Raw genomic sequence first — 12103 nt, forward strand, 5'->3', positions numbered from 1 at the left:
TCTTCTTCCTTTGAAGAGAGGCTGGGGACTTGGAGCAGACAGAGGCTGGGGAGATGAGATGAGCGAGAAAGAAAGTAGCCCAGGCCCATGGGGTTTGGAGGACTGTAAGCACTTGGCGCTCATTCAGCTTCATTGCCAGGGGGAATTTATTGAGTGTGTCTAACCAGAGTGTGCTCAGGCAAGTGGGTCATGAACATCATGCAGGCAGTTGTTCATAAGTATCAGCTGGTTGGCTGGCTGACAGGATACAGGGGGATGAATGGCCAAGTGAATGAATGATTGAGTCAATTCCTATTTCATGGTAAATGTATGGGCACCTCCTGCTGATCCTACCTGCACTCAAGCCCACTCATCCTGACATGGACCACTACAGCTCTACATGCTTCTCAGCCCCCTTGAGCTCCTGAATTTTCTGGGGCAGGGTCTTGGTCCAGAACTTCAGCCTGGAGGCCTTCAGGGCCTGTCCCACGGCAGGATGGATGTCCAGCTGTAGGTACTGCTCATTCTGGTCAAACAGGGGCCAATGTATCAGGTCCTCACTGTTGGGGTTCCTGTGGACACACCCCACAAGGAGGAGGGGTGAGGGTCATTCTAAGTCCTTGTGAGCCTGGACCCAACCACCTCATTAGGTAATTTGGGCAGGCAGCCCAAAGGTCAGGAGTGGGGGTATGAGGGAATGAGGGAATGAGGGAAACTTTTCTGATAAGGAAAACAAGGCCCTCCCACAAGTGTCTGTTCTATATGGCTCAGAGCCACCTCACAGAGATGAGCGCTGATATTTCCACAAAACTGTGCTCTACCTTTCAGGTTTCTGGATCAAGAGCGTGTGACTTGAACTTACCATTCATTCTCTGTGTGTGAGTGACTCTTGGGGTTTGAGGGGGGAAATGCCAAGTAACTAAGGTCATGAGCATTCATGAGTACATTACAAAGGGATCACTAGGTAGACTCCACTCACTCATGGGAGGCAGGGTTAGGTGTATTATCTCACCCATTCCGAGCAAAGTTGGCCCAGTACTTCATCATCTTCCTACTTAGTAGCTGCTCCTCCTCAGAAAAGTCAGCTGCACAAAGGAGAACAAGTGTCAAGATCATGGCTAATTTCAGGGTGCCTACTGCTGCTCTCCACCCTCCATTCAATCGTAGTCTGATCCTCCATAACAGCCCTAATCCTTTCATTCTACTCCACCCAGTATCAGAGATGCCCATTCCATAACCCTCCATTCTTCTTCTTTGTCTCTAGTTGAATACACCAGTGTGTATTCCTGGAATAGAGGCCATTTCTACCCTCAGTCCCTGGAATAACTTAGGAACATTTATAACATCCAAGCATGCATTCTGTACCCATGACTGATACCTTATTGCTGGTGGGGACGGGTGTTATGAGCACAGGCTGCTTGGGAAAAAACTTGGAATGTAAACAGTTGCAGCTTTTTGAGTGGTAAGATTCTGCACACTTGATCTTGTCTTCTATCTAAGCTTCAGTTTCCTTATGTAGACCACGAGGAAATTCACCTACAGGGACCCTAGTGTGGCCCATTCTAGCTTATGGAAATGAAGAAGACTCACGGCTGCTGCCACCAAAAGAGGACCCGAAGACAAAGACAACCTCAGCACCATGGTCGGCCCTTATATTCTGGAGCTTAAGGTCCTTGATGAAGCTGTAAGGATGTTGGAACTCATAGAAGTAGACAGGGCTATGGGAACCTGGAAGTGGAGACAAATTATGACATGGTGACCCCTCATTTGGAGTTGTCTTTCCTCGTCTTTAGTGATAAGATGCCTAGACTGAACATAGCTGGAATCTGGACTGTGAAGTGAGAAGCCTCAGGAAGAGGCCTTTCAAAGACCAAAGATGGTCATCACATTAAAATGCTCCATTCTCTGACTTTGGGATGAGCTTTGAGGTCAAGAACTGCATGTTACTTTCCTCTTCCATGAGACCCCAGTGGGAAAAACCTTTGGTTAAATCATGGCTTTGATTTTCTGTGTGTTCTTGACTTAATCATTATCTAAGTTTCCACTTCTTTAAAGTGCCAGTGATGCCTGTGTCTTACAGTAGCCTTGAGAATTTATTGACCTGTGTGGCATCAAGTGCCTACCACCGCCTTGAGAGAGACAAGGGTGGAGATTGCACATCACAGAGGTCACCCAGGATGCACAGCTCTGAGCTGCCCGCTGCTCAGGCAGGCTTCAGCTACAGATGTACTCACGCTGAAAATGTGCTACTTGCAGTGCAGGCATCACGAACATGAAGTCCCCCATCATGTCTTGGAACTGGGCTTGGAGGGTCTGGGGGTCCTCGGTGTCCCCCATGTACTCTTCCATCAGCAAGTCAGCACACTTAGCAGGCAAGTTCTGTACCAAGAGGATCAGAGAGAGGCAAGCTAGGCAGGAAGTGCAATGGCAGGGAGGAGGCAGCCTCTGGGTGCAGAGATGGCACCTAACTGAGTCATTAACATAGGAGGGAAAGAGTCAAGTGCTGGAGTAACCCCAGCACCAACACACAGATATCCCATTGTATATTCCTGGAGGTTACTGTGTGAACAAATACCTTAGGGTGCCCCATCCACTGGTGCAGGTGTTCAGATCCTTACCATGAGTCCTACTGTGTTCTGCATTATAGCTGGCAAGGTCTTTCTGTTTATTTCCTTTATGGTGTCAGCAAGTCCAAAGATCTGAGTGGTGAGGAGACAGTTTAAGTTGGAATTACGTGGTCATGAAGGTATCAAGCCTTGTCCCACCCGATACACCCTGCCACTCAGACACATAACAGATGAGCTCCCCAGACAACTAATGAGTTAGAATGAAGTCTCACCATGGGGAGGATCCAACCATACTCATCAGTGTTGACACCAATGATGCTAGGGACTGGGTGGAAATCAGCAGAGGCCAGCAGTTCCGTTGGGTGCTTGGGTAGGAAGACCCCATCCACCACTGCAGGGATGATCTTGAAGGTCTGAGGAGGCATCCATGACCAGGGATTTGAGATCACATAACACATATTTTTCTTATATCCCTATGTTACTTCCACCCTATGCCAATTCTTCCCTGCATTCTCTCCCATACATATACCAAAAGATGCAACACTTAGGTTAGCCTCCCTTAGCCTTCATTTCCTATCCAGAGGTACAAGAACAGAGTGTTTGGTTCAGAGTATTAGGACTGGATGATACACATCGTATGTCCTTTTCCCTCTTCATGGAGAAGTGGGCTGGTCCACACCCACACCATTAAGCCTGACCTTGGTAATAGCCAGCATTTCCTCTTCACTCTTGGCCCGCAGACAGCGCACCAGAGCCTCTGAGTCCATCTGCTCACAGGCAGACAGGTTGGCCACGATCTGGAAAGCAAACAGACAGAGGCTGCCTCACCCTTTGAAGTAGCAAGAGAGGTTTTCCCAGACCCAGATTGATGCAAGTTACTCCAGATCATTTAGTGTTTACTGTGTGTATTTCTGTAGGTGTGAAATTGTTCCCACATTCATCATGCTCAGGGACTTTGCCTGGAGGGGACATCTTTGCTGCTTACATGGTTATATCCACATAGGAGACTCTGGGTTTAGCATTAACTCAGTGAGGCTGAGAAGTATGGATTCTACCCTGACTCCTCAGCAATTATCAAGACGTTCCAAAGTTACCTTCATGGTCAATTTTGTACCCAACAAGACAAAATTAAAGCCTCTTTGGATAAGGATAGTATAGGGAGTCTGGACCAGGGCAGCTGAGGGCACTCACTGAGCGGACTGCTTCAGAGGAGCTGGAGATGAGGTCTGGCAGCAGAGCCACCCCACTCTCCATGATGGCACCATGGAAGAGTCCTTGGGACATGGGGGACACGACATGTGAGGACACACTTGTGCCACCTGCAGACTCGCCAAAAATGGTGACACGGTTGGGGTTGCCTCCAAAGTGGGCGATATTCTGTTGGACCCAGCGTAGGGCGGCCACCTGGTCCAGGTAGCCCCAGTTGCCAGTGGCATGCTGGTCTCCAGTGCTGAAAGTGACAGAGACAAGGGTCACAGGGATGTCCTGGCTCTGCTTGGCCCTCATTGCCCAACTCAATCCCACACTCACCTGAAGAAGCCCGGGACTCCCAGGCGGTACTGGATGGTGACCACCACCACATTCTCAATGGCTGCCAGCATGGATCCATCATACACAGAAGCCAAACCTACAACCAGTGCACCACCATGGATCCATACCATGACCTGGAAAAGTCAAGACAGCTGTTGTTGATTCTCATTCAGCCCCTATCCTACCTCTGTGTCCATTACACTGCTCATGGCTTTGGCTGTGTATAGTTGCCAACATAGAAAAAACTCCCTCAAGACCTTCTGAACTTGGCCCTGGAGGAGGGCCACTTGAGGACAAATGCAGGAATCCAAGGCTGAATTAGTGGCTTCAAGCCTGGAGTACCAGTGACCTTACGCTCTTGTCTATCTAACATGGAAAGAAAAGGGGCATTTTCCTGATTGTCTCACTTTAATATGAGTCAAAGGATCACATACTATCATTGGCACAATAGATAACCCACAACTTGAGTGATCTCAAAGTTCCACAATTGGGCTCCTCACTGAGTCTTCTGGGCTCATGTTGGTAGTGAGTTCTTGTTTGATTAAAGAACCAAGGCCTCTAACAACTGGGAGCAGTTAGAACTCTGAATCCTCTACCATTGGTGATTCACCCTTCCTGACAAGTGGTGTTTGGAACTTGGTAATGAAACTTTTCATTAAGTTCCACACTGCCTCAGAACCTAGGCTGTTCTTTCCACTACTAAGAGTCTTACAGAAGAAATGTTCTCCCAGAAAATCCAACACTCACAGGCAGGTTAGAGCCCTCCTGGGCACTGGCAGGAGAATAGATGTTGAGATAAAGGCAGTCTTCAGACATGGAGATGGGAAGTGTAGTTAGGCTGGGAAGTGTAGTTAGGTTCGACATTTCCCCTATATTCATCATATCCAAATTTTGCAGACACCTGGTTGCAATAGAAGACAATTATTCCAGTGTTTGTCTTATAGTGAAAAATCTGAACCTGAAGCTCAATTTGTTCCCAGCCACTGTGAACATTTGATACTTTGGTGTCCTGTTTATACTGAATATTTTCTCATATCTTTTCCAAAGAATGTGCTGGCCACAGGCTTGGGTGGATGACACTCTCTATCTCAAGCTAGAATGGAGCTCTGACCTTCAAGAAGCCTTCACCACGTTGAAGGCATTAGGTTTCTCTCCCACTAAGCCTTGGAAATCTCGACACATAGAGTTTTCTGGAAGCATTGGCTGCCAGAGTTGACATACCTTTTCTCTGTGCCAATTAAAGCCTGTCCAGGGTTGTTACCACCACACCAGTGTAGTATGAATGAATGAAGCTCACTTATACATAGGGTAGTGAAACATTGCTGAAATCAAAATCCACACACAAGGGAATTGTAATCCTTCCACCATGTCTCCAATTTGAAGAACAGAGACATTTCCTTAACCAGGGGCACCTGGCCCTTTGGGTAGGCACAGTGACTGTGGAGCTTGGCTTCTCCAAGGAGCCCCCACTGCTGCCCTCCTCAGCGATCTGTAGCAGCTGCTGCTGGACCAGGAGCTCTGTCAGGTCCATATAGACAAGGTGTACCATAAGCTCTGTCAGGTCCATACTGAACCTTTCCCAGGGATGCTTCCCCTGGTGGCAGAGAACAATTGGCATGATCCAAGTCATGGCACAAATATATCTCTGTGCTTTGGCACCTGGTGCTAACACTGTTCATGTGCAAAGCTAGAGCTATGAGCCTGGCAAAGCTGTTCCACCTACTGAATCTCAGCAAATTCATTGGAAAAATCAACATGGGAAATTCTCCAGTTCAGATTGAAATGGACTGGGGGTATACATAGGAGAAATACTCAGTGTGGTCCAGGGTAACCATTCCACTACAGAGATTCTCACCCCGGAAGAGCTTACATGGCTGGGTAGGAGGTGGCATCCCTCACACCACTCCATGGTTCAGGAGGCTCCGGAGGGGCAAACCGCAGTGGTCCTACAGGTGGCTTGGCAAAGGGAATGCCCAGGAAGGTGTGCACTGCCACATCGCTCCCCTTCAAATGGATGAGGCTGCCCCGCACCTGCCCATATTGCGTGGTCCTGTTGGGGATGACTGGCTCCTGGCCTGTGGGTGAAGAGATGCACATGAGAGTTGGGTGTGCCCCATCAGCTGCCACTTACATTGTGGCTCCTGTTGGCTCTATGCCACCCACAGCTCAGCCTGGCAAGGTCCTCTGACCTGCAGGTTCAATGGCTTCACATACATTCTGCCTGCATGACTGTGCTCCAACACCATTGTTTTCACTGACCTGACCCAGACCTTCCTACCAGGCAGGCTCCCTGAGGTTCTTTGGAACGTTATACCATCATTAAGCACTAGGAGCTTCGAGCTTAGTTTTTGGCAGAATAAGCATCATTTCCAGCAACCTAACAGGTTTTACAAGGCACTAGCAACACTGGGGATTGGACTGAACATTTCCAACCCTCAGATTCCTCACAATGGAGGTATCAGAAATGCCAGGATGAAATAGGGCTGCAAGGAGAGAGTCACACAGCTCTGATCAGATCGTGAAAACCCTGGCCGGCTTGTGTTGGGGATCAAGAATGGAGGAGGCCATTGGATATCATCTGCATCAATCTGACTTGTACAATCATGATATTTCTTTAAATGTATGCCGCATACTTTGTGGGTTGTTGTTTTTTTTTTAACGAATGTAAGACAGAATCCTTCATGTGAGCTCACATTTGGTAGCCTCAAAACTCATGTTCCTTAAGATGTTTTGAGACAACAAGTCAGGCCCACAATCTCTGGCAATTTTGTCATCAGGACCAATTCACTCTCTGCTGAATCCCCCAGGATCACCCTCCAATAAGAAAAGTAACTCTCCTGTCCCTAAGAACTCTCCAGGAACTATTTTTGAATCACAAAGTTTCATGTCACCTGGTATGGCTGGAGCCAAGATAGAAACCACAGACAGCAGTTTCCCAATATTTTCCAAAATCTAAAGACATACCACTGACCTCCATGTTGTCTGTCAAGAGATTTTGGCTACATGGGAACTCTGACCCTGGGCCTCACTGTGGCCACCAGCCACTCATGTTTCATAGTAGTTATATAATTGATGTGTTTAAGGATAAACATTGTTCATAGGTTCCTATTAGAGACCAGCTAGCTGAATGTTGCTTCAAGCCTCTCATGAAATGATATGAGAAAGCTGAGTCCTACAGTGGAAAAAGTAACCCTTGAATTAGGAGAATTTAAACCTGGGTCTTCTGGGTAGCAAGATTTGCATAACCAGCTCCTTCTCATATAAACAATTGTTATGTTCAATTCACTATTTCAGAATCCATACCCAGATCCTGATCAAGCAGGAAAGGGAGGAGATCCAGTAGGAGTGGGCCATGGGTGAGGTGAGGGGGAACTCCTTAGGGCAGATTAAATAAGAGAGGGTAGGGGAGTTCATCAGAGCCTATCCCAGCTTGCTGTGGATTGAGAGGATCAAAGGTTGCACATATATTTCTGATGTAATTCTCTAAGTAGCATGAGCTCCTGATATGAGGCCCGAGAGTTTGTGGCAGGCACAGGACATACCCTCTGAGTCCTAGAAACTAAGCCAAGCCTTTGCCCAGAGTTCATACATAGGTGAAAGAAACCCAGGTCCACCTCGGTTCAACTTACTGATGTTTTTCTGGGGAAGTATATCTCCTCCAGGACCAGAAACCTTTGCTGGGGAATATTGGACCTACCAAGATGCTTCTCTGGCAATGAAGGGGACCCACACAGAGACAGAGGATAGTGTGAACAACAATTACATGATCAGATTCAGTAGCAGTTACAGCTCCAGCTGCACCTGCTCACAGAGGAGGAAAATGTCCAGAATCCCTGACGCTGCCTGGCACATGTCAGTGCACCTCTGACTCTTTCAGATTGGGCTCACTCCTGTGTTTCCTCAGGCATCTATAACCCTCTCTGAGCTATATGATCACCATCCTGGCATTTTATGGAGGTTTAAATAACACAATTTTCCCACATTGTCATCTGTCATGTCCACCTACTCCTTTCTCCCTCCCTTCTTTAACTTCAAACTCTGTTCTACATAATGTGGCAGATCTCAAGCTAGTCCCCGTTTCCCTCCACCCTGACCCGTCCCCTGGCAGTGTCTTACCCTGAATCCAGTGTGGAAGAAGAAGGAATCCATAGACCACTGAAGTCAGCCAAGCAGGAAGTTGGTGAAGTGGCATGGCTGGCTCACAGGACAGTTTCTGTGTCTCTATGCAGCACACTGCAACTCACCAACAGACAATTCATCTAGACTTTGCCCAGCCAGGTTTGGAGGAGGCGGGACATAGGAGAGGTTGGGCAAGGTTGTGCCTGCAAGAGAGTGGTACTGATGGGGCAGTGATCACAGGAAGTCAGGGCCCAGAAATCTGGTTGTGAGCCCTTTCCTCCTCCTACTTTCCCTTTGCCCTTCTCCAGAGGTACTGTGTGACTTTTGCAGCCCTTGAGATACTGGGAACTTTCACCAGGGTGAAGGTTGTACTGGAGAAATTCAGGGCTGGACGGCTGAAAAGCAGATCCCCGCCCCCCAACCCTGGGGTAAAGGTGAGCACTTGAGCAGACAGGGAGCTATGACTGTGCTCATTTTGAAGTTCTCCATTGATCTCATTGCTCATAGATTACCATTCCCCCTCGAGGTTCCTCATCCCTTAGGAATTGCTGGTCCATTTCAAGCATACTTGTCCCTCTGACATTTCTTAAGGACTCATTCCCATATTCACCCTTCCTCCCCCGCCCACCCCATCTGTGGCTACCCTGGTGGCTGAAATCAAGGGCAGTCATTTATCCACTTGAAATACATTTAAGGTGAATTTATGGCAGCACTGTGAGGAGGCAGGGCTCTCTGGGCCTAGGGTAATCTGGGAACCAGGTCTGTAATCCAGAGTGTGTGAAACACGTCGATCCTGCTAGGATGCAGTGAGACATGAGGAGTCAAGAGCTGCAGCAAAGCCTGACTTCCCAGAGGATGTGGTTCCAGGCTCAGCCTCACACGGTCTTTACTGCCTGTGAGAACCAGCTTTGATTCTTCTATCTGGTGCACAATCCTGTTGAGAACCTACAGCCTGGCACCACAGGCTTTCCTTCTTGGTGTCATTCCCAGAGGGCTCATTTCCCCTGGCATGACTTGCTAAAGATTTCTCTGACCTCCATTCCAGCCACAAGGTCTCCAGATCTCCAGTCTCAGGAACTGAGGCCCAGGACATGGTCCCAGACCCTTCTACCCAGACCTGGGCAGATGCTCTTGGTAGACTCCCACACAGCTTGGATAATAGACCAAGTGACAGATCGCCATCAGCACAGGCATATTGCAGAGCCGTCAGCCAAAGCTTAATGATTTATTCCAGCTTATAGGCTAAGGTTTTTGTAGTGGGTTTGTGGGAATCCTACTGTAATCTGGTAGGGACTAATAAGAAAGGAACTAATGTGGTGCTCCTGCCCCTGCATTCTGTGTGTGTGTGTGTGTGTGTGCGCGCGCGCGCGCGCATGTGCATGTGTGCATGTGTGCACACATGTGTGCTGGTACTAGGGCCTGAACTCAGGTCCTGAGAGCTATCCATTAGCTTTTTCACTCAAAGCTGATGTTGCACTCCACTGGAGCTGCAGCTCCATTGCCAATTTATGCTGCTTAACAGGAGATAAGAATCTCATGGACTTTCCTGCCCAGGTTGGTTTCAAACTGCAATCTAAGAGCTCTGTCTCCTGAGTGTTAGGTAGAGGCCACCAGTGCGTGGCTCAACCCATGCATTGTGGTGGAGGTTGATAATAAAGTAACTAATAGTGAGAAATAGATATTATGCAAACTGGGACACAGATGAAGAAGGGAGGGAATGAAGTAGAGATTTTAGTTCAAGGTCCTGGTCTGGCCCCAGCCAATTGGGTTGCAGCCAGATAAGGGGAGAAGGTGAGGCTGGAGTGTTGATAAATCCAGGCTCTGGTCTGGAACCTCAGGATGAATATATTTGGCTACTCCGAGTTAAGAACTCTCTGACCTTCATTCTCCTAACGTAATCATCACCTGGGCTGAGAAACTGAGCATTTAAGTCCTTGAAGTTCAGGATCCAATAACAAATACCTTTAGTTTAACTGAAAATTATGATGCTTCTTCTTAATACCATGGCTGTGGAGCACCACTACAATACTGAAGGTCCCCATGTAACCTGTTAGGGTTCCTGTGGACACACCCCAGGAGAAAGGGGGATAAGGGTCATTCTGAGTCCTTGTGAGCCTGGACCCAATCACCTCATTAGGGTCATGCCAGGCAGCCCAAAAGACCAGGAGTAGAGGGAAACAAGGGATATAGAATATAGGGAAACAAAGACCTCTACTAGTATCTGTTCCATATGGCTCAGAGCCACCTCACAGTAAGCGCTGATGTTGCCACAAAATTGTGGTCCACCCTTCAGATCTCTGGGTCAAGAGAGTGTGACTTGAACCTACGAAGCCTCTGTGTGTGTGAGTGAGTCCTGGGGTTTGAAGGAGAGCTGTCACTTAACTAAGGATCATGTATGTTCATGAGGATGCCACAAGGGGATCACTAGGTGGACCCTTTCTGGGGAGGCAGGGTTAGGAGTATTATCTCACCCATTCCAAGCAAAGTTGACCCAGTACTTTATCATCCTCCTGCTCAGTAGCTCCTCCTCCTCAGAAAGTTCAGCTGCACAGAGGAGAACGAGGGTCAAGATCTTGGCTAATTTCAGGGTGCCTAAATCTGTTCTCCACCCTGCATTCAACTGTAGTCTGGTTCTACCTAGTAGGCCTAATCCTTTTTCTCTGCTCCACCCAATATCAGCCACTCCCATTGATTAACCTTCTCTTACTCATCCTAGCCTCTAGGCTGAATAATACATCAGTGTATACTCCTGTCCTAGAGGACATTTCTACTTGGAGTAGCTTAGGAACATTTATAATTTCCAATCATGCACTCTGTACTCATGTCTGACACCTTATGGCAGATGGGGACAGGTGTTATGAGCACAGGCTGCTTGGGAAAAGACTTGGAATTTAAACAGCTGCAGCTTTTTCAGTGGTAAGATTTTGCACACTTGATCATTTCCTCTCTCTGAATTTCAGTTTCCTTATGTTGACCATGAGAAGACTTTTCCTACTGGGATTCTAGTGTGGCCCATTCTAGCTTGTGGAAATGAAGAATACTCATGGCTGCTGCCATACAAGGAAGACCCAAAGACAAAGGCAACCTCCTCAACATGGTCATCCCTCACATGTGGAGGACTGGGGTTGGAGGAGAAGATCTTATGATGTTGGAACTCACAGAAGTAGACAGGGATATGGGAACCTGGAGGTGGACAGCTCAGGCAGGCTTCAGCTACAGATGTACTCACACTGAAAATGTGCTGCTTGCAGTGCACGAACATGAAATCCTCCATCATGTCTTGGAACTGGGCTTGGAGGGTCTGGGGTCCTCTGTGTCCCCCATGTACTCTTCCATCAGCAAGTCAGTACACTCAGCAGGCAAGTTCTGTGCCAAGAGGATCAGAGAGAGGCAGGCTAGGCAGGCAGTTCAGTGGCAGGGAGGGGGCAGCCTCTGGGTGCAGAGATGGAATTGGGATGGGACATAATATAAGGGGAGAAAGAGCCAAGTGCTGGAGTAACCCCACCACCAACACACAGATATCCCATTGTGTATTCCTGGAGGTTATTGTGTGAACAGATACCTTGGGGTACCCCATCCATTGGTGCAGGTGTTCAGATCCTTACCATGAGTCCTACTGTGTTCTGCATAACAGCTGGCAAGGTCTTTCTGTTTATTTCCTTTATGGTGTCAGCAAGTCTCAAGTTCTGAGTGGTGGGGAGACAGTTTAAGTTGAAATTACATGGTCATGAAGGTATCAAGCCCTGTCCACCCTGTACCCCCTGCCACTCAGACACATAACAAATGAGCTCCCCAGACAACTAATAAGTTAGAATGAAGTCTCTGTGAACCTGTGCTGCACCAGTGTCCTATTTATACAGAATATTCTCTCATGTCTCTTCCAAAGAATGTGCAGGCCACAGGCTTGG

At 48.0% G+C, this 12103-nt stretch overlaps 1 protein-coding gene across 1 annotated transcript in view; it reads right to left on the reverse strand.

Annotated features, from left to right (window-relative positions):
- LOC138815436 (pyrethroid hydrolase Ces2e-like) overlaps positions 1-8424 on the reverse strand; it is an 11284-nt gene extending 2860 nt beyond the window's left edge. The window contains exons 1-12 of the mRNA XM_070004850.1: positions 8193-8424; positions 5947-6151; positions 4824-4977; positions 4077-4210; positions 3738-3996; positions 3245-3343; positions 2819-2959; positions 2598-2678; positions 2214-2358; positions 1570-1707; positions 992-1064; positions 1-551 (exon numbers count right to left, since the gene is read on the reverse strand). The exon at positions 1-551 is cut by the window's left edge and continues 2860 nt beyond it. Of these exons, the coding sequence (XP_069860951.1) occupies positions 368-551; positions 992-1064; positions 1570-1707; positions 2214-2358; positions 2598-2678; positions 2819-2959; positions 3245-3343; positions 3738-3996; positions 4077-4210; positions 4824-4977; positions 5947-6151; positions 8193-8268 (1689 nt within the window). The 5' untranslated portion in view covers positions 8269-8424 and the 3' untranslated portion in view covers positions 1-367. The remainder of the gene's footprint in view (positions 552-991; positions 1065-1569; positions 1708-2213; positions 2359-2597; positions 2679-2818; positions 2960-3244; positions 3344-3737; positions 3997-4076; positions 4211-4823; positions 4978-5946; positions 6152-8192) is intronic.
- Between the last annotated feature and the right edge of the window lie 3679 nt (positions 8425-12103).

Source organism: Dipodomys merriami, unplaced genomic scaffold, assembly GCF_024711535.1.
Source record: "Dipodomys merriami isolate MVZ:Mamm:240054 unplaced genomic scaffold, mDipMer1.0.p SCAF_64, whole genome shotgun sequence".
NCBI lineage: Eukaryota > Metazoa > Chordata > Mammalia > Rodentia > Heteromyidae > Dipodomys > Dipodomys merriami.